This window comes from Erinaceus europaeus, chromosome 4 (assembly GCF_950295315.1).
Source record: "Erinaceus europaeus chromosome 4, mEriEur2.1, whole genome shotgun sequence".
Classification (NCBI taxonomy): Eukaryota; Metazoa; Chordata; class Mammalia; order Eulipotyphla; family Erinaceidae; genus Erinaceus; species Erinaceus europaeus.
The window spans coordinates 86,774,587-86,796,670 of NC_080165.1; the positions used below are offsets into that span (position 1 = coordinate 86,774,587).

A 22,084-nucleotide genomic window follows, 5' to 3' on the forward strand; every position below is an offset into this window, starting at 1 on the left:
GAAGCAGAGTCAAGATGGCTGCATGAAGACAGCAGCTAGGTTGACTCTCCTCAAAAAATTCCTTCAAATTCTGGCAATTCTAAGTGGAAGCAGAATTTTCAGGACAGAAGGACAGAAGCTACAGAGGAGGGGACAAGGAGAAACCACAGTAGAAAATTATAACTCACCTATGAATTGGAAAATATACTTAATATTTAAACCTAGTTGTAGTTTTATATATTCTGTGATCTAAAATCAGAATTTCTGTTTCTGAACTGAGACATATCTAGAAGTCTAGAAGATAATCCTAGATAGCAGTGAGATGAGTGCTATTTAGTTGGGACTGCTTAATTTAGTTCTGTTGCTTTGGGGCAGACTACCTTGGTGATTTTGGTATTGTGAGAAATGTCTAATTTGCATTTTTGAAGAGTTTTAAATTCTCTCTAAAAAAATTAATGAGACAGTAATGAATTCAAACTTTGCAGAAAATGTTTCTCATTATTTTTACAATCTCATACCTTTCTTTAAAGTGGGAAAGAAAAATTACATTGTGTAAAGAATCACTAGAAATAAAATTTTATTCCAAAGCGCTTTTTCCCTTTTCAGCTGAGAGAATTTGCTAACTTTGATTTTGATATCTGGCGCAAAAAATATATGCGGTGGATGAATCATAAGAAATCTAGAGTGATGGACTTCTTCAGAAGAATAGACAAAGATCAGGATGGAAAAATTACCCGACAAGAATTTATTGATGGAATTCTTTCCTCAAGTAAGTCCCAAGAGGGATGACTGTACTGGCATAATTTTTAAAGAAATAAGTTAAAATTGTGGAGTTGGTAAAGTTTGAGTTACTCAAGAAGTCATTGCCCTTAAACATTGCTATGAACTAACACATCTTAAAAATAAGAAGTGTCCTTGTTAAAATATCTGGCTTTAGAGTCTGGCATACTTACTAATTCTGTAACCAAAGATACAGTTCTTGAGCCCACTGGAACTGTCCACCTTAATATAAGCTTAACAATACTTGATTCCCAGATTGTATTGTCTAGTATATGGTAATAGATCAATACATTGCAAGTCAGTCCTTTATTTTCTTCTTTAATTCACATCCTAATGTAACAGTGTATTAGCAGAAAATTATATCTCAAAAAATTCTTAATGTGTATGATGCCTTATCTGGTGATTCAGTCGTGTGTATCTGATTTCTCTAGCAAATATATATATCAAGTAATTTTAAAGTAAATTTCCTGTACATTATTCCTGAAAGTGGTAGTTGAATCATATAAAATATTAGCGTTTTCAACATTGAAAACATAAATTTCATGAAATTTATCTTAATAGTAGTTGAAGATAGAGTTGTGTCAAGTATGCAGTAGTTTCATCTACTGTGACATAAATGTTTGTTAAGGACTTTAAGAAACTTGGTCACCCTCATAATTTAGCATTGTATACCAAGATTAAAAAGTGACAGTTGACATATCTTCAGAATTAATAAGTTATACTGTTTACTTTTTAAAAAACAAATATTTTTGTAAATTTTTATTGCGATATCAGATCTGATAAACTTGCAATAAAGCACTTGGCATACTGAGAGCACCTTAGTTACCATTCAATATATGAAGTCTAAATTTAAAAATCTTACAGAAACAGTGAGTAGAAATGTGATTGTTTGCATTTGGGAGGTAAATGAAAGGCAATGTAGGTGGAAGGAGAATATATGTATTCCCAGCTGCTAGATGAATGAGGTCCGAGGATCTAACATATAACATAGTGACAATTGGTAACAATATTGTATAATTAAAAATTGCTGAGAGTAGAATTTGTTTTGTATTAGTGATTTGACAATAGTATGGTTCTACAACCAAAGTTCTGTTGTCCCTATACCATGATAACCACCATTATTCTTTTTTTTTAAATTTAATTTTATTTATTTATTCCCTTTTGTTGCCCTTGTTGTTTTATTGTTGTAGTTATTATTGTTGTTGTCGTTGTTGGATAGGGCAGAGAGAAATGGAGAGAGGAGGAGAGAAAGACACCTGCAGACCTGCTTCACCACCTGTGAAGCGACTCCCCTGCAGGTGGGGAGCCGGGGTTCGAACCGGGATCCTTATGCCAGTCCTTGTGCTTTGCACCACCTGCGCTTAACCCGCTGCGCTACAGCCCGACTCCCGATAACCACCATTATTCTTACAAAGTCTTAGAGATAGTTTGGCTACTTTTTGTTAATTTGTTTTACAAGTTCACATTTGAGTTATCTCTGTTCAACATATGAGCAAAATCATCTAGTAGTTGTCTTTCTTGAGAGTAAAATCTAAATTTCTCACACACAAAGATGATTTTTAAGGATGTTTTTTCCAATTTTTTTTTTTTTTTTTTTACCAGAGCACTGCTGAGCTTTAGCTTATGGAGGTGCTGGGGATTGAACCTGGGACCTTTGGTGCCTGAGCGTGAAAGTCTTTTTGCATCTCCCTAGTCCTGTACACACAAAGATAATATGTGATATATTGAATGTGCTAATTATTAAATTAAATAATTCAATTCTTCCACAATATATAAATACATATAATCAAGTGACTAGGCTGAATATGTTAAATGGCTCATAATTTAGTCAATTATACCACATTAACACCTACTTAATACTGTTTTGAAAATGTCAGAGTTCCCAACCAGTCGCCTGGAGATGAGTGCAGTCGCTGACATCTTTGACAGAGATGGTGATGGATATATTGACTACTATGAATTTGTAGCTGCGCTTCACCCAAATAAAGATGCATATAAACCTGTCACAGATGCTGACAAAATTGAAGATGAGGTATTCATTATCTTTCCACAACCTGTGACATTATTTTGTCTTCGACTTATGTTGTTCATACAACCATTTATTTCTATGCTTAATTGTTATGTCAAGATTTTAAGGACTCCATATGTAATATTAACATTAAAGTGGATATTTCATCATTTTTTATCTTGGCAGGTGACAAGGCAGGTAGCAAAATGTAAATGCGCAAAACGATTTCAAGTTGAACAGATTGGAGATAACAAATATAGGGTGAGTTTTCAAAATAGTTTTATAGCTATTTAAGGGACAAACATTTAGTTAATATATAATTTGATCTACATTGTTTTCCAGGAATATTAATTAATTATTTCTACCTCATACCAAATTTGGTGGTATAAGAACTTTGTAATTTTAATTATATAAAGATAGCCTAAATTTTATATAACATGTAATTTACTTTAAGGAAAAATATTCATAGGAAAGCACATATTATCTCAAATTTAGATTGCTTCCTATTTCATTATATATTTTCTTGTGATTAGAGGGAAGTTATCCAGTTTCCAATAACAAAACTGGTGCACCCCAATCCAGAAAATATTTAATGTTGACTCATTTTTAGAAAAATAAAAAATAGTATGTTTTTCTTCTGTGCAGTTATTTTTCCTTTTATATAAAGTCTCAATTCTTTGGTTAACCTTTTTCAAAACAATTACTAGAACAATGTGATTTCATCATTCTTTCTCTTAACTTCTCTGTTTTAGAATACTTCTTACATATACATATAGTAACTAGCTAGGAAATGTTCTGAGTTTCCCTAATATGTAACTTTCAACTGAAACATTTTTTTTGTTTTTATATCTTCTTCTTTTTAATTAATTAATTAATTAATTTTCTGCCACTGGGGTTATTGCCGGGGCTCAGTGCCAGCACATGAATCCACCGCTCCTGGTAGCTTTTTTCCCTTTCTCCTCCCCTCCTCTCCTTTCCTCTCCCCTTCCCTCCCCTCCCCTCTCTCCTCTCCCCTCCCCTCCTCTCCCCTTCTCCCCTCTCCTCCTCTCCCCTCCTCTCTTCTCTCCTCTCCCCTCCCCTCCCTTCCTCTCCTCACTCCTCCCTTTCCCTCACCTCTTCCCCACTCCTCTACTCCCCTCTCTCCTTCCTTCCCTTCCCCTCCCCTCCCCTCCCCTCCTCTCCTCTCCTCTCCTCTCCTCTCCTCTCCTCTCCTCTCCTCTCCTCTCCTCTCCTCTCCTCTCCTCTCCTCTCCTCTCCTCCCCTCTCTCCTCCCTTTCCCGCCCCCCTCCTCTCCTCTCCTCTCCTCTCCTCTTTCCTCCCATCTCTTCTCCTTTTCCCTCCCCTCCTCCTCTCCTCTCCTCCTTTCCCCTCCTTTCCTCTCTCCTCCCTCCTCCCCCCACCCTCCCTCCCTTATTTATTTATTTATTTATTTATTTATTTATTTATTTATTTCTATTGGATAAGACAGAGAAAGAAGTAGAGAAGGGGAGAGAGAGATGTCTGTATACCTGCTTCACCACTTGTGAAGCATCCCCCACTGCAGGTGAGGAGCAGGGGATTGAACCCAGGTCATTCCACATGACAATGTGAGCATTTAGCCAGGTTTGCTAATACCTGGCCCTTATTTTTATTTTTCGTGTTGAAAAATATTCACATACAGATTTTGTAATTTTAATTTGAAGCACATATTTTTTCAAAATAATCATATAGAAGGTGTTGGGACAGGCAGTGGCACACCTGGTTGAGTGCACATGTTATAATGCTCAATGATCGGGTTCAGGCTGTGAAACAGTACTGCAAGGTGTCTGTCTTTCTCCCTCTCTTTCTCCCCTCCCTTCCTCTAAATTTCTGTCTCTATTGAATAAATATTTTTAAAAGGAAATGTTCTAATTACTTAAAGTTAGGACAAATGGGTATCAGCACATTTCTCTACTAGATACTATATTCAGAAGCCCATAGTGAGATTGTATGTGTATGTCTGTGTGTGTGCTCTAGAATCACACAGAAAGGTTCCTGTTAAACTAATTGTGTCTTTCTTCCATTTTTTCATTTTTTTTTTATCAGTTCTTCCTGGGAAATCAGGTATAAACCAGTGGAATGTATTCTCAAGTTCCTAATGATTTTATTTCTACTTTAATTCATAATCATTAAAGCTTGTCATGGCCAATCTTTCCCATGCTGCCTCCCTAGCTACTACATTGTTGGTTGGTGTGGTGTTTCTGTAAACGCTTTAAGGGTCCTTGACCCAGGATTTCTTTTGCCTTGTGTCTCAAGGAGATTACTTTTAAGCAAACCAGATAATACTGAATACAGTGTTACAAATGCCATTTTCAGTTTCCATTTTAATAATAATACAATTAGCATATACTTTATACAAATATTCACCAGAACAAATTTGATTCTCCACACTTCTCTGTGTTGAGGACATGCAGTTTATACCAGTTAGAGACTTATCTTTACCAGGCAGAGACATCAAAGACAAAGTAGTGAACAGCTATCCATGGCACTCAACCACAATGTGTTCTCTCCAAAGCAGTCATCTTCCATTTGTTCTAAATATTAATTTAGTGCTTTGTGTCCTATGAGTAGACATTTTAACTCTGTGAGGTGAACTGTATATTCCTTTTGAGGAAGTGTTTCCCTTGTAACTTATTTATCTATTTTGGCCTCACATTTTTAAGTCACTGTAAACTGTCTAGTAGCACTACTTCTTACTCAGAATTTCAGAACTAAAGATGAGGAATTGTGTCATGCTTTAAATTGGACAAAGCATTTTTTAATGCACATTTTTAAAAAGAACAATTTATGAAACTGTACCTTATTATGTTATTATGTTAGTTATTACTTTGCCATTCTTTTTTTTTTTTTAACCACTAGGGTTGTTGCTGGGGTCCCATGCCCTTTTAATAAGTTCATGATCTCAGCTAATTTTTCTTTGTTTTTTTTTAACATTTTTTTAATTTGATAGAACAGAGATAAATTGAGAGAAGAGGAGATAGAGAAGGAGAGTAGTAAGAGATACCTGCAGACCTACAGGTGGGGAACAGGGCTTGCATCTAGGTCCTAGCACATGATAACATATGAGCTCAACCAGTTGTGCCTCTGCTTGGCCCCCTGCTGTTCAATTTTAAATTATTTTAAACTATTTTTTGTTATAAGTTTTAAAATACTGTAATTCCGAGCACATATTTTTAAATATAATTTCTCCTTAAATTTTTTTTAAAAATTTATTTCATGTGAAAGAAATAGGGAGGGAGAGGCCAGCATAGTACTCTGGTATATTGGGACCTCATACTTAGAATTCCAAAGCTCCATCACTATGCCACTTTCTGGACTACAAAATGTTTCATTTTGAACAGATATTTTTAAATTTTCATTAGTTTCAAGACATAAAAATATTACATTTTCATTCTTTTTAAATACTTTATTTTTTAACAAGGCAAGATCAGGGCACTACTCAGCTCTGGCTTATAGTGAGTGTTGCTAGGGACTGAACCTGGGACCTTGGAGCCTCAGATAGAAAAGTTTCTTGCATAACCATTATGCTGTCTCACCAGTGCTCGTTTTTTGTTATTTTTTGAGTTAGCAATTGAGATAATATATTTTATTTGTGTAAAGTTAAAATCCCTCAGGTTTTATTCACTTTAAGCACAAAGAGCTGTCTCTATTAGTCTATCTTTTTTTCTTGTTTCATACTTTGGCTTTTGAGAAAATTGGGAGTTTTCTGAACACAGTACATCTAGAGAATGCCTTCATATAGAAAAATCATTTATATAATGTTTATTTGAGTGAAATCTCCATAGGCTAGTTCTTTAAAACTTTTCCTATGAACATTATCTTGTACCAAAAAGTAACTGGTCCAATTATCTGGTTCCTTATGGGTAATTTTCTTTAAATCCCCTTGTTTCCCTTTGCTTATTAGCAGCACAAAATGTATGCTAACAAATTGATACATGAGTTGAACTTTAATTTTTACTTTACACTACAGGAGTAGTATCAATTATAAGTGTATGTTGTGAGACTAAATTACAAACTTGGAAAAAATGGTATAAAAAGGTTTAATGTGGTGGTTGGTGCATTTAACATGCTTCCCAAGATTTTCTGAGTTTCGTAGTCTTGAATGGTTGGCTTCATTTTCCAATTCTTATCCTAGAACCCAATGTCAAATATTATTTAAAAGTAGTAGATTATTTCAAACTAAAATTTTCTGTTATCCACCATGAGCACAATTTGTCAAAAATCGTAATTGTATCTTAACTGACTTACAAACAAGTTAATTTTGTTTAGTTGACCAGCCATTTTGCTATGATATCTACTAAGTTTGACAGCCATGAAATTTAGTATGGTGGTTTTTATAATTTAGATCATGAGCCTATTAGAAATGATCTAGAAATATGAAATCATTTCTCATTGGCTTTCAAAATAAATATATCTTGTGATTAGAAACTACCAGTACCTTCACATTTATTCAAAACTTGCAAAATTTGTAACATGTCCAAGTGCATAAAAATTTATTGAAAAGATAAAAAAAAATTAAAGATTGCTTATTAATGTCTGCAATGATGGTACTAACAGCTTTAAGTGAGATCCTCTAAAATGTGAAAGCCATATCAATAAAAATGTGTTGGTAACTGTTTTAATGCTACAGTAATCTAACATGACACACGAATCTGCCCTTTAACAACTTGTCTTACCAGATCATTCATGATAAAGAAATTTTAGTTGACTGTGAAATTTTTATTGGTCATGTTCATTTACCACTTTATCTCCCTGAGTGCTCTTAGAGAAAACAAAAAGAATTTCTAAGTAGTTCTCCTACAGATTTCAGTGGAAATAAGTTTTAATCTATGGAGAAGTTTTAATGAAAAGGAATGGCTTTTCTAAACTTTCTTAAGTGTTCTTATTTTGTATTAACCCCAGACAAGAGGGCCTATGCTTATTTTCATGATGTTTTTAATTTCTAAAACATTATTCAAGTATTGCCTTACTAATACTGTTTTTGTTATAAGAAAGATAATTTTAGAAAGCTTCAATGTTATACTTTATAACCATTATCTGATTTAAATCATTTCTTTTGGGCTAAATCAGCATGCAGCAGTCTAACAAGCAGATCATTACAGATTCTTTTTCTGAAATTTTTACTAATCACTGTAAACTAAGCAAGAAATTAAAATGGTTGCTTTATTGCTACTTCAGATTGCATACCACCCTCTTGTTTAGAATTACTACTAACAATTAGAGGTTATTTCTTTCTTCAACTCACAGTTTGGAGATTCCCAGCAACTGAGACTTGTTCGCATCCTAAGAAGTACTGTGATGGTTCGTGTTGGAGGCGGATGGATGGCACTTGATGAGTTCTTAGTGAAAAATGACCCTTGCAGGGGTAAGGAAATGCCTGTGTTAGAATGATGGAATAAAAGTATTTCAGCCTTACATTATTTTCCAGCATTGAAGTGCACTAGTTGATTTTTTAGTTATTTATTATAGTAGTGAGTGAATGTTTCACATTGCTCTCTTGACAACCTAAATTTCCTAAAGAACTTGTGGCAGTCTTGTAAACCATGTTCTTCTTCTTGTGTGTTTTAAATTTCTTCTATAAAAACATGAAACAAGTAGTCTTTCTTGCCTATGAGACTAGAAAATACTCAATTAGATTTTCTTTTTAAGATAATACCATCTACAGTCCTCAAAATGAAGAAGTATAGCAACCATCCAGAAAAGTTCTCCATAAGTCATTGAATAGTGAAAAAAGATTATGAAGACTGAAGATACAGGATAGTAAAAGTTTAAAAAATAAGTTTCATGAAATGAATGGGAGAAGAAAACTATACATTTTTAAAGTAGTAATCAACTTCTTACTTGACTCTTGGAAGTTATAGATTATAGCATAAAAATATAGGCATGTTATGTGATGGCTCTCTTCATATCTATCTGCCAAAGAGTTCTTAGTTACCTTTTAATTTTCCTTGTTTTTCAGATCTTACAGTTATTTTTGGATCCTTAACTGGCTTATCTTACAAATGACCTTTGCCTTTGATTGCAGTGCTAGGTACCATATGCTTAGTTCGTTAATTGTTTTTAAAAAAAACAAAAGTACTGCAGTTTTTTTTTTTAATCTGTCAGCTCATTTTAATCATTTTATGTAAACATAGCACATTATACCAGAGCTGTTGATTTTGTTACTGACACCTGCATGGCTTCCTGTGCAGCTTGCTGGTCTCTACTAAGACCACCAAGGATTGTTACACAACTTTACTCAGTAGCCTTGCTCTCTGCAAAGCCAAGATGCACCCACATAAGAAGTAGAACAAGAACAAAAGTTCCCTTTTTGTTTCACATTTTATACATTAAACATCAGAGGTAATGTAGCACCTTTCATTAAACAAAGAAAATAGATGGCCTAATCTGTGTTGGGTTACTTAGGTAAGTTAATGTAGCAAGTTCTTAATTATATTATCTCTCCAGTCAAGCTTTTGAGCGCTTCTTTTCTTGATCAACTTTCTTCTAAAATGTGTGCTAAAGGTCCAATCTGAGCATCCTTTGCATTTTCAACTACTGTACTTTGTTTCTTCTTCTGCTAACAGTATTCTTTAATGTGATTGGTATCCTGTGTCATTTTTTCTAGTTCATCATCATGGGAGTAAAATGTTACGTTCGGAATCAAACTCTTCAATTACTACTACTCAGCCTTCTATAGGTTGGCAACCCCTCTCTTTGCCTTTCCCCTCTTTTTCTCTTTCCTACTTTTACATTCTTGCTTTGATCATTTGTTTTTAAACAATGTGCTTCATCCATCCTGTATGGCTTAACTCATCCAACTGAGCTGCTGCTTCCAAATTTAAATTCTGAAAATTTGACAGTTCTAATATGTTGCAAACATATGCTAGCTAACACATTGCTCATTGGGTTCTTGTGGAGTGTCCTCTATGTGCTTATGTGTTTGTATGAGTGTTGCATCACTGATTACCTCATGGATCCTTGGGTCTGGTGTTTGTTATTGCATGTTGTTGTAAAACAGTTTTACAAGGCACAAGATGAAAATACTAGCTGACACAATTTAAGTGAAAAACCTGAACATTTATATGTTGTCATCATGATTAACAAGTCATCTCTCATTCTATGTGATTCTATTGTTTAATTGATCCCAGTGTTAAAATACTGTCATTCTCCTTACCTCAGTAGTTCATGCAAACAACACAGTCCCTGCCTCACTGGCTTGTCTTCTCAGTGTGGGGAAGGGTGATGAAGCCATGTGGGCATCGGTAACCAGTGGATTAGCAATATTTTAGCATGAGCTTTCCATTTCCATGCTGACTCCTTCTTTAATGGTGGTTATTCTTGCTGGTGTCTAGTGTTAGAATCAGCACACTTTTTTTCTTTCTTAAACTTCCTTGTATCCAAAAGGAATGCATTATAAAGGAATGCATTTAACTTTTTGTTATGCTGAGTTGAAGCTGGCATGGCAAAAAAAAAAAAAAGATGTTCTCAAAGTCCTTCATGATCTCTGATGCCTGGTTGTCCTACCCATAAATGATTGAATGCCCCTTGTTTTTCTTCCACTTTGTTTGTGTACACTGTTGTATGCTACATGCAGCCAAAGGAAGGACAAACATGGAACTACGTGAGAAGTTCATTTTAGCAGATGGTGCCAGTCAAGGAATGGCAGCTTTCCGTCCCCGAGGCCGAAGATCACGGCCTTCATCTCGCGGAGCTTCACCCAACAGATCAACTTCTGTGTCTAGCCATGCTGGCCAGGCAGCCTCCCCACAGGTCCCCACCACCAGCACACCCAAGGTAAGGTTGGATCATGCCATGTTTTATTCTTCCTATTCCATCAGTACCTTGGGTTTATTTTATAATCCTTTAGGATTCTCTAATTGGTTGAACCTTCTTTCCCCATTTGTGTCCTTTCTCACAATATAACAAATGAAGAGTTTTGTTTGTTTTTGTTTTTGTTTTTTCCCCATCTATATTTGTGCCTTGTGGCTGGTCCATTAATACACTATCTGTTCAGGAGGTTTGTTTGCTTTTAAGAGTATATTTTCTTCATAAAGCTTCAGGTGTGTGTGTGTATGTGTGCGTGTGTGTGTGCATTAATTTGCCGTCAAATCTGTTCACTCATTTTAAATATTTTTACTGTTTACTATAAGTATCTTTTTCTGTGGCTTCATTTTTTTATATTTGGTTTGCCATTGTTCCATACAGATTCTTCATCCTTTAACACGCAATTATGGTAAACCATGGTTGACAAACAGCAAAATGTCAACTCCTTGTAAACCAGCAGAGTGCTCAGACTTTTCGGTGCCATCTGCAGAGGTATTGTAAGGCTCCAGATTCCAGTCTAACAGTCTTCTCTTAATTAAAACAATCACCCACTAACACTGCTTCACCTCACCCTTAATATATGTACTTTAGATAATACTGCATCTTTTTATAATAATCGTTAACCCAGAAATTCTTGGAAGACCTCGAATTAAGGATTAACAGAAAAGAGAGTTTATATCTTCTTGAGCAGAGTCAGCTTAAAATAGTCACACCCACAGGCTTTATACTTTCTCTTTAATAACATTATTTAATAAAAATAATAAATTTTAATTAAAAACATATTTATTTATTTGATAAAAGAGAAGTTGAGAGGGGAAAGGAACATAGAGGAGATAAAGAAGGAAAGGGGGAGAGTGAGAGAGATACTTGTGGCAGTGCTGATTCATCACACGCTTCCCCCCCACAGGTAGGGACAGGGGACTTGAGCCCATCATGTGTGCCATCAGCCCACCCCCAATACTTTCTTTACTTTGTTTTCTTGATCATACTTAATTTCTCATTTATCTTTTTTTTCTTTTTTTTAATATTTATTTTATTTATTCCCTTTTGTTGCCCTTGTTGTTTTATTGTTGTAGTTATTATTGTTGTTGTCGTTGTTAGATAGGATAGAGAGAAATGGAGAGAGGAGGGGAAGACAGAGAGGAGGAGAGAAAGATAGACACCTGCAGACCTGCTTCACCGCCTGTGAAGCGACTCCCCTGCAGGTGGGGAGCCGGGGTTCGAACCAGGATCCTTATGCCGGTCCTTGTGCTTTGCGCCACCTGTGCTTAACCCGCTGCGCTACAGCCCGACTCCCTCTCATTTATCTTTTGGGTGAGTACAATATGTCCAGACCTAAGTAACGTTTCTCTTAAATCTAACTGATACATTTTTTTTTTTTTTTTGCTTCTAGGCATAACTTTGTAAAGAGATGTAGCCCACCCACTTTAGTTGAGAATGGGAGGTCAGTAACAGTTGCAAAGATAATATTTAAATTAAAAGAATGTTTCTTAGGGGGCTAGGTGGTGGCACACCCAGTTAAGTACACATATTATTAAGGGAAAGGACCTGAGTTTGAGCCCCTGCTCCCCACTTGCAGAAGGGAAACTTCATGAGTGGTGAAACAGGTCTGCAGGTCTATCTTTCTCTCTCTACCTATTTCCCCATTCTCTCTCTACTTCTCTCTGTCCTATCTAATAAAAAGTAGGAGGGAAAAAGGGCCACCAGGAGCTATAGATTCATAGTGCTGGCACCAAGGACCAGCCTAAGGATCCCCATTAGAGTCCCCGGCTCCCCACCTGCAGGAGGTTTGCTTCAATGGCAGTGAAGCAGGTCTGCAAGTGTCTTTCTCTCCCCCTCTCTATCTTCCCATCCTCTCTCAAGTTCTCTCTATCCTATCCAACAATAAAAAGAGCAACAAATGGAAAAAATGGCCTCCAGGAGCAGTGGATTCTTCATGCAGACACTGAGTCCCAGCAATAGCCCTGGAGGCCAAAAAAAAAAAGTTTCTTAGTTGTTCACTTTGATTAATATCCTATTGACTGTTACCTTTATTTCTGCCCAATAACACTAAGTGAGTAAGAAAGAAAGACATGGGCACTTAGATATCAGTACAAGCTCCTGTGGTAGGGAAGGGGGCTTAACTAAGCATGCAGAAAGTTTCATTTTCAAAAAGCATATGTATTTGTTATACTTTAATGATCATTATTATTCAAGTATGTTCTAGATTTTCAGTATGTTATAGTACCTAATGAGCAGTAATGTTTGTCAAAATAAATTCTTATACCAGATTATTTAAACAGTTAAATTTCAGCCATCTATTTTTTAAATTTTTTTTATATATTTATTTATTTATTTTCCCTTTTGTTGCCCTTGTTGTTGTTATTTAGATAGGACAGAGAGAAATGGAGAGAGGAGAGGAAGACAGAGGAGGGAGAGAAAGACAGACACCTGCAGACCTGCTTCACCTCCTATGAAGCAACTCCCCTGCAGGTGGGGAGCCGGGGGCTTGAACCGGGATCCTTATGCCGGTCCTTGGGCTTTGCGCCATGTGCACTTAACCCACTGCGCTACCACCCGACTCCCAGCCATCTATCTTTTGAAGAAATTTCTCTGGGGACTAGGCAGTGGCACACAATGTACAGCACACATATTACGATGCACAATGACACAAGTTTAAACCCCTGATCTCTACCTGTAGAAATAAAACTTCACCAGTAGGGAAGCATGGCAGCAAGTGTTTCTCTTTCTCTGTCTCCTTCTCTGTCTCCCTTCTACTTCCTTGCTTCCAGGAGTGGTGAATTCATTGTACAGGCACTGAGCCACAGAGGTAATCCTGGTGGAAATTTAAAAAAGAAAAAAGAAAACCAATGTCTCTGTAAAATGACAAACATAAGGCACCAAATCATCACACATTTAATTAGAATTACAATAATTGAGGGATATGTAAATATTTTTTCTTGAAATGTGGGCAGTGTTTCATGTTAATGATCAGAACCTTATATAAATGTACTGTAATACCTTTTAAAAATTCTTTCATGTTTTTCAAAACCACTTGTCTTTTGCTTAATCCTGACATGAATAATTAGAAGTAGGCAGAGAAAATTTATTTCTTTTCACAATTTAGGTGGCAATGATGAGAAATAACATTATTGCTGGTGGGAAAAGTTGCTTAGAACAACTCCTGATTTATCTTTCTCATTCACCCAGTCCTTCATATCTACTTCATCTTTCAAGTGAAAGTTGCAAGTATTGTTTATTACATCTACAGATAGCTGTAGATTATCAATTATGATGGTGCTGTTGTAGCAGAAATTGAGAATGGATGAACTTCAAGAGACGTTTCTTATAAATACTGACTACTACACATCTGTGTTACTCTACGTTTTTTTAAGTAAAAACATCCTTATGTTCTAATAGACATTGATGTTGCATTCAAATAAGCTCATCAAACAAAAAAACCAAGTAAACAAAACCATAGTTACTTCTGTAGAAGAATCTCTTTAAGTGTTCTAGGCGGAGTATAATAGTAAGATGAAAATAAGACATTCTGAGAAGAATGATTTTGGCCATCCATAGTAATGAATTTTACCACGAGTAACATATCTCATGTTTTTTAGACCCACTTGTATATATGAATTACTGAGATTCTTTTAAAACTAAGAATTTAGCAAAAGCATAGTTGTCAGATCTTGTGTAAATCACTTCAGGTGCTCATCTTTCACATTTAATTTATAATTAGATGATTGTGACAACTAATTTGGTTACATGTGTGAAAGTATTTAGGGAACTTAAGTAGTATATGTTTGCAAATCATATATAAATTTCATACTTAAGTGTAACTTTAGGGCATATGTGTGTATACATACATATATAAAGAAATTATGAATATTGCATTATTAATAATTTGTCATTATGCAATTAAATGACCTTTCATGTGCTATATTAAGCTTTCTAATAATAGAGCAATTTATTTTTTAAAAACCATGTAATTTTTACAGATTAGTTCCCTCCAGGCAACTCCCTGGCTCCAATGTGTTCATTGAGAACTACAACATCCCTTATTCCCTTGGATTTGTTCTTTTTTTTTTTTAATTTTTATTTATAAAAAGGAAACGCTGACAAAAACCATAGGATAAAAGGGATACAACTCCACACAATTCCCACCACCAGATCTCCATATCTCATCCCCTCCCCTGATAGCTTTCCTATTCTTTATCCGTCTGGGAGTATGGACCCAGGGTCATCATGGGGTGCAGAAGGTGGGAGGTCTGGCTTCTGTATTTGCTTAACATGGGTGTTGGCACGTCAATCCATATTCCTAGCCTGTCTCTTTCCCTAGTGGGGCAGGGCTCTGGGGAAGCAGGGCTCCGGGACACATTGGTGGGGTCCTCTGCCTAGGGAAGTCTGGTTGGCATCATGGTAGCCATTTGGAACCTGGTGGCTGGAAAAAGAGTTAACATATAGAGCCTAACAAATTGTTGACTAATCATGAACCTAAAGGCTAGAATAGTTCAGATGAAGAGTTGAGGGGGGTGGTTCTCCGTTTTGTAGATAATTAGTAGTCTTATTTTAGTTATATTCCAAAGAGCCTGTGACTATACTAGTTTTTTTTTTTTTTTTCTTTTTTTCCTGAGCCTGACATCTGATGTGCAGGTGGATCCAAGTTATTGTCTGAGAAGATGATGTCATGGCTGCATAAAGGACCAGAAAGCTGAATCAGGGAAGAGAGTAACTCCCTAATATGGGAAAGGTGTATAAATATTGGTAACTGTAAAACCCCATCAATTTGATTTGATCTGGGTCCCATATTCAGCTTAGGAGCCTATGAGACCTCTGCATCCCTGTAGATCTGAGCTCACATTCTGTGGTCATGAATAGGAATGTTCCAAGCTGCTCCAATTACAGGACTCATCTTCCTCAGGTGGAACATAGAGTATGTTGTCCAGCTTCCCTTTGGAGGATGGAATATTTTCTACCATTGTTGATCCAAGTTGAGGGCAAGGTCCTATGGGGGCCCACAAAGGGTCCTATTATGTTGTTCCTGATAGAGATGACCAGTAACAATGGAGAGAGGGATCTATTCGAAGTCTGGGCCCATCATATCTGTTTGGGAATCTTAGGACTCCCCATATAGGGCCCCAGCTGATGGGGTGACCTGATAGTGACTGAAGAGTCATTGTTAAAGTATGCCAGTCTCTTGCCCTTATTCAGCTTTTGTAGTCCTTACATTTGCTTTGTTTTTAACTGTGACATTTCCCAAAATCAGGACCTGAAGCTTGTAAGTCCAACATTGCATCCACAATACCAGCACCCAAACTACCCTATACGGAAGCATTTTTATTATGGGGTTATTATTATTATGGGATACAGAGGGTTTTTTAATTTTTATTTATAAAATGGAAGCACTGACAAGACCATAGGATAAGAGGGATATAGTTACACAGAGTTCCCACCACCAGAACTCCATATCCCATAATAATAATCAGTTATGGAATAATCAGTTATTATTATCAGTTTCAGCCTTTCTGAAAATCAGTTACTATTATTATATAATTAATTATTATTATGGGATTATTATAGTTTCATTCTTTTGGGCTGGGAGATAGTTTACTTATTAAAAGCACACACTTTGCTGTGCATGACCTATGGTGTCTTCTTATCTCTACTCTCTCTCTCTCAGAAAGTAAAAGAGAGAAAGGAAGAAGGGGAGGGAGGAAGGAAGGAAAGACTTAAACTGAGTGCTAACTCAGTGACATCATACATTTTTAAAGCACATAGTAGTAACAACAACAAATCCACCGATGTTGTATAAATAACTTGTGTATAAGAACCTTACAAGGTGTCAGAACCAAGAAATGTACCAAATTATACACTGTTGTATAAAGTACTAAGTTGCTTCATATCAGGTAACCAAGCATGCCAAGTTGTAAATGATCACTTTTATTTAATGTTCAAATAATAATTGTCTAGGCATTTGTATTTATATTTACTAATGTTTCTATTTCTCTGTATTTCTACTCACTTTCATAAAATCATTGCAGTCAATCACCATCACTCTCTAGACTCTATAGTAACCACTAATAGTTTTAAAGGTACTAATATACTCACTGCTTTGACTTATTTTCCCTTGCCATCATTTGGAGAACTCTTTTTGTATGCATCCCTCTGTCATGAGTTCATTTTTCTTCATAAGGTTCCCTTTGAATTCAAAGAAATAAATTGGTGGAAAACACAAGAAGCCCATGCCTTTTTAAATTGTTAATTAACTTCACCTCCCGAAGTCTACTAGAGAAACTCCACCTAATTGTAAGGTAGTGTTGGTGGAATACCAAGGGACAAGAGCAATATCTTGACGTATCTCTTTACTGAATAAATGCAGGGAACACCAATACAGGGAAGCAAACTTCGACTTCCAGGATATTTATCAGGAAAAGGCTTCCACTCTGGGGAAGACAGTGGCTTGATAACAACAGCAGCCACCAGAGTACGAACACAGTTTGCTGGTGAGTGGAGAATATTTCTTCCTTCAGTATTTCTGCTTTGATGAAGATGAAAGTTGCTTTTCTCCAAAATTGGGGTAGAAATTATGGAGTGCTAAATCTTCCAACAAAGGCAAGAGATAAATGAATCATAGGAATAAGAGAGTAGAAACCATTTTGGAAAGTACCAAAGGAAAGACTGAGAGAAGGACTTTAGAATAAAATGTAGTAGTATCCTACCTGTTGAAGTATCCTCTCTGTTGAAGGATAATGTTCTTGATTCTTTTCCCTACTTGGAGACTACACTAGACTATTTTGAATAATAAGGCAAAAACAGCCATACTAGGACTTGCACAAATACTTCTCATATTTCTTCAAAGAATAGTAAAATTTACCCCTACATTGATGAATTCAGTACATATGAAACATATTTAAAGTTCAGTCTTGTCTGTTAGATTCTCATATTCTTCAAGTTAACCTCTAGCAAAAGACTGTTTGCTATATGTTTGTACAACACGTAATATGTTAAAGGAAGACATAATCTTAAATTGTAGATATATTTCTTCTGTCTGTTTCTAATAAATAGAATCTTGTGTTTGGAACTAAGCCTATATTACCTCTTATTTGTAAATCTAGCTTTTTATATATTTTGTGTGCTTAGAATCTTTACAGATGCATCCCATAGTAAGGGTTCCCATCTGTATTCTCTCCTCAGATCCCAGGAAGACTCCCAGCAGACCAGGAAGCCGAGCTGGAAGCAAAGCTGGTAGTAGGGCCAGCAGCCGCCGAGGCAGTGATGCATCAGACTTCGATATTTCAGAAATCCAGTCAGTTTGCTCAGATGTGGAGACTGTCCCCCCAACACACAGACCTACACCCCGAGCAGGTTCTCGGCCGTCTACAGCTAAGCCTTCAAAAATACCCACACCACAGAGGAAATCACCTGCTAGCAAATTGGACAAGTCCTCAAAGAGATAGTGCAATGGCTTCTACCAAGGGCCTTCCTTGAGCATTTATTATTTAAGTTGAAAGTTGTAAAATAAAATGTAGAAATTATTGTGAAATATTTGTAAGGGGCAAGTTTAAAATTCTGCAGATGGCCTTATTTGTGTATTTGTCTTTTTATTTTATCTGTATAATGTTTTGTCAACTATTTTGGAGTTCAAGTCACATCATGTGAGGGCAGAGAAGAGAGTTTAATGTGCACTAATATTTCTGCACTGTAATGTGTGGAACATACACTAAAATCAATTACTGTACCTACCAGTAAGTCCATATCCTCTCTGACAGCCACATCACTATATTCATAGCTAACATTAAGGATACCTCATGACATTTTCATGTTTTTGTGGAAACTAAAAAGCCAAATATGGGAATATATTTTGAGATAACTTAAATATAAACTAAAAGATGGAAGAATGAAAGGCAGACACACCCATACACTGTTCTTTAAGCAGTACCTGACTGAAAACTCACAGGAGATTACTATACACACTTGACAGTGCTGTGATATTCAAGAACCTTGCATTTCTGTGCCATTGCTTTACAGTAGGCCAGAGGTGTCCTGGATATTAGACCTATTATACTGTAAGACTATAAGTATAAAGTGCATTCATACAAATGTGAGGTTTTCTTTTGCTTGAATGGACAGTAGCACCTGTATAATTGAACTCATTTTGTATTAGAGCAATTTTGCTTGCAGAAAGCTACAAAATAAAACATGTCCCTTAATTACATTGCTATGGAGTTAATTTTTCTTCCCCAGGGAAAATCAGTGTATTTTTTTATGAGCAGTATCAATTTGGAGTGACCAAAATATACTTTAAATGGGTTTATTTTGATTTCTCATCTGAAATAATCATGTTCTGGTATTATATCTATATTTAATAAATATATACATTTTAATTTATTATGTATACTCACATACTATAAAAAGATATTAGTATGCATTTAATAAAACATATTCACTTGAACATGTGGAATATCTGATTATTTAGAGTAAACTCTGTGCTTTAAATAAAAGGTGAATATATGGGTGGGGGAGATAGCATAATGGTTATGCAAACAGTCTCTCATGCTTGAGGCTCCAAAGTCCCAGGTTCAAACCCCCACACCACCATAAGCCAGAGCTGAGCAGTGCTCTGGTGTTTCTCTCTGTCTCTCTCTATCTGCATCTCTCTCAAAAATAAAATAAATAAAATATTTGCAAAAAACAGGTGAATGTATAATATATATTAACATTGTGATATTCTAGTTTGGGAACATCAAACAGGATGTAATAAGTATATAACATAAATAATATTAACCACCCATTCTACAAATATTTTCACCAAAAATTATATAAAACTTACTGCCAGTGACCCTGAGGCAATAGGGTCGTACAGTCTAGGAGAAAACAGTTTATTAACAAAGCACTAAAAACATGAGCTGCAACCAGGAGTTGTGGGACAGTCACTAATTTGAAAAGGTAATAATTTCCTACTTTGTGCATTTTTAAAGATAAAGTTGCATCTAACAAGGTAAATTCTGACTTCTGAACCTGGTTTAGTGACTTCAGTTTCAGTATGTACACCCCCCCAGCCCCTACTATGTATAAATGGCGAGGGGGGAGAATAAAATCATATATTTTTCCTGTGGCATAAATTAAAAGGATAATGTATTGTTAGTCTGGGCACAGCAGTTCACAACTTTCTGCTTAACCTTATAAATTATTTCAGCAAATGGAAGTGGTGATACTTGGGTTTAAGATTATACTACTGTTTTCCCTGCTTGAACTTTCTAGTGGAGGCCACTGCTGAAGAGGCTGGAGTTTCCACTGACACAAATTCGGTGCCATTTCTAAGTGATAGCATGTTTGTTTCTCATAATATGAGTCTCAGGTGAAAGCTTCTGATGGAAAGGGTAATTCTAACCTAAGAAATCACATGCTATAATTCAAGTATTTGATTATGAACATGTCATCTGAGAAGGCAATTATAATTGTTTTTATTCCTTTGATGCTTGGCAAGTGATCACATTTCCTCTTCAAAGACAAATTGAAGGGAATGATTTTTATCTCCCTAGCTGTAAATGCTGCCCTGTTAAAGAGCTAGGGATTTTCCTTCTTAGTAGGAGTAAAATAAACTTTTGGAGAAAGATAAATGCTTTAAAATATTACATAGAAATTTTAAGATACTGCTTCTACTTATCTGCATTGAATCACAGCTCTAAAAATTTCAATATAAAGCTTGATTCTTTCTTAATTTTTCTTTATGTGTTGGATAGAGATAGCCAGAAATTGAGAGAAAAGGGGAGGATAGAGAGGGAGAGAGACTAACACCAGCCCTGCTTCACTACTTGCAAAGCTTTCCCCCTGCAGGTAGAGAGAGACCTGGGGCTTGAACTGGGGGCTGTATACACATTGTAACATGTGCGCTCAACCAGATCCACCACCACCTGGCCCCTAAGATCAATTTTTAAGTATTAGGAAACTGAGTTAAGGGGTAGGCGATTTTTGTCTTCAAAATCAAAAACTACCAATTCCCCTTTACTATTGTGATAATAGTGCAAAAGTAGATGGACCGTACATAACAGTTCTGACTATTAAATAGAAAATATGCGTGGGAAGTTTGTAAAGTGTCTGTTAGCTATTAAGGTTGACCTGTATATAAGTGAAAATGAGGAATCTAGATAAGAATATTGATTTTTTTGTTGTTGAAGACTTAACTAGATGTTTGCAGGGAAGGGAAATGTAATGAGGTGTATCACTTTCTACTTTTAGACAGAATACTTACATATCCTTTGTTGTCAAATGGGTCATCTAATATCACCCAAAAATACATTGTAAGTGCTAAAATTTGTGTGTGTGCCTGATGATACTACAACCAAGCTGTACAGTTGCCCTTGAGGTTCTACAAATGAAACAAGTACATTTTAACTGCCTTCTAGAACATTTGTAGTTAAATGTCCCTTAAATCTTGTTGGAATTTACATAGTATTCTGAAATCTACTTGGAATTGAATAGGGTGACAAATAAGTTATTTATGCAAGAAACAGCTCCTATGATTATTTAAAATATACAACATAGCCCACATAATTGTGTGATTTTAACATATTCTTATAATGAGCTTTAACAGCATTGATAAAGGTGTATGTTTCCAGTAGTCTTGAGAGTCTTTTTTTTTTTTTTTTACCAAATTTTTGCCAAATATGATAAGATCCTTCTTGGTTTAACTCATGATGTGGCCCATTCAAGTGCAATGGACTTGTTCTTGAAATGCCAACAAAATCAGGGATTTATTATTTGCATTATAAGTGTCATAAATCCATAGGTCCCTTTAAGCCACGGGTTTTTTTTTAATGATTTTTATTAGTGACTTAATATTGATTTACTCAATTATAAGATAACAGGTACAACTCCACACCATTCCACCACCAGAGTTCTGAATCCCCAATCCCTCCATTATAAACTCCAGTTCTTCTAAGGTTGCAGATATGGGTTAACTTATGTCTACAACTGTCTAAATTTATGTATGTTTGCCCCACCCCCTTTAGGGTCCCATCATCTCTTCCTTTCCAAGTCACACATAAACCTATTACTACATCCAAATGACCCTCTTCCCTGTTCTTTTTCCGGGTCCTGATGGACTTGGAGTTCAGAGCCCTCTGATCATCTTCCCCATACCATTTCTCCCCCACTGGGAGTATGGACCACAATTATTTTGAGGATTCTAAAGGTGAGAGTTCTGTAAGCCATAGTTCTATAAAGATAATTTCATTAAAAAGAGGTACAGTTGGGGCCAGGTAGTGGTGGTACAGGTTCCTGGTGGTGGCACACCTGGTTGAGTGCACGTTACAAAGTGCAAGAACCTGGGTTTGAGCCTCCAGTCCTCATCTACATGTGGAAAGCTTTGCAAATGGTGAAGCAGTGCTGCAGGTGTCTCTATTTCCCTCCCTAGCTCCTCCCTCCTCTTTCAATTTCCGGCTGTCTCTATTCAATACATAAAGATAATTTAAATATAGATACAATCTATAAATTCGAGCTTAAACTGTA

At 36.0% G+C, this 22,084-nt stretch overlaps 1 protein-coding gene across 1 annotated transcript in view; it reads left to right on the plus strand.

Annotated features, from left to right (window-relative positions):
- The window catches only part of LOC103107678 (dystonin), a 552,693-nt gene extending 533,668 nt beyond the window's left edge, over window positions 1-19,025 (plus strand). Inside the window, 10 exon segments of the mRNA XM_060190003.1 lie at window positions 586-748; window positions 2,637-2,791; window positions 2,954-3,028; window positions 4,832-4,849; window positions 8,033-8,150; window positions 9,393-9,464; window positions 10,362-10,561; window positions 10,973-11,083; window positions 16,953-17,076; window positions 17,768-19,025. Of these exon segments, the coding sequence (XP_060045986.1) occupies window positions 586-748; window positions 2,637-2,791; window positions 2,954-3,028; window positions 4,832-4,849; window positions 8,033-8,150; window positions 9,393-9,464; window positions 10,362-10,561; window positions 10,973-11,083; window positions 16,953-17,076; window positions 17,768-18,030 (1,299 nt within the window). The 3' untranslated portion in view covers window positions 18,031-19,025.
- The last annotated feature ends 3,059 nt before the right edge of the window (window positions 19,026-22,084 follow it).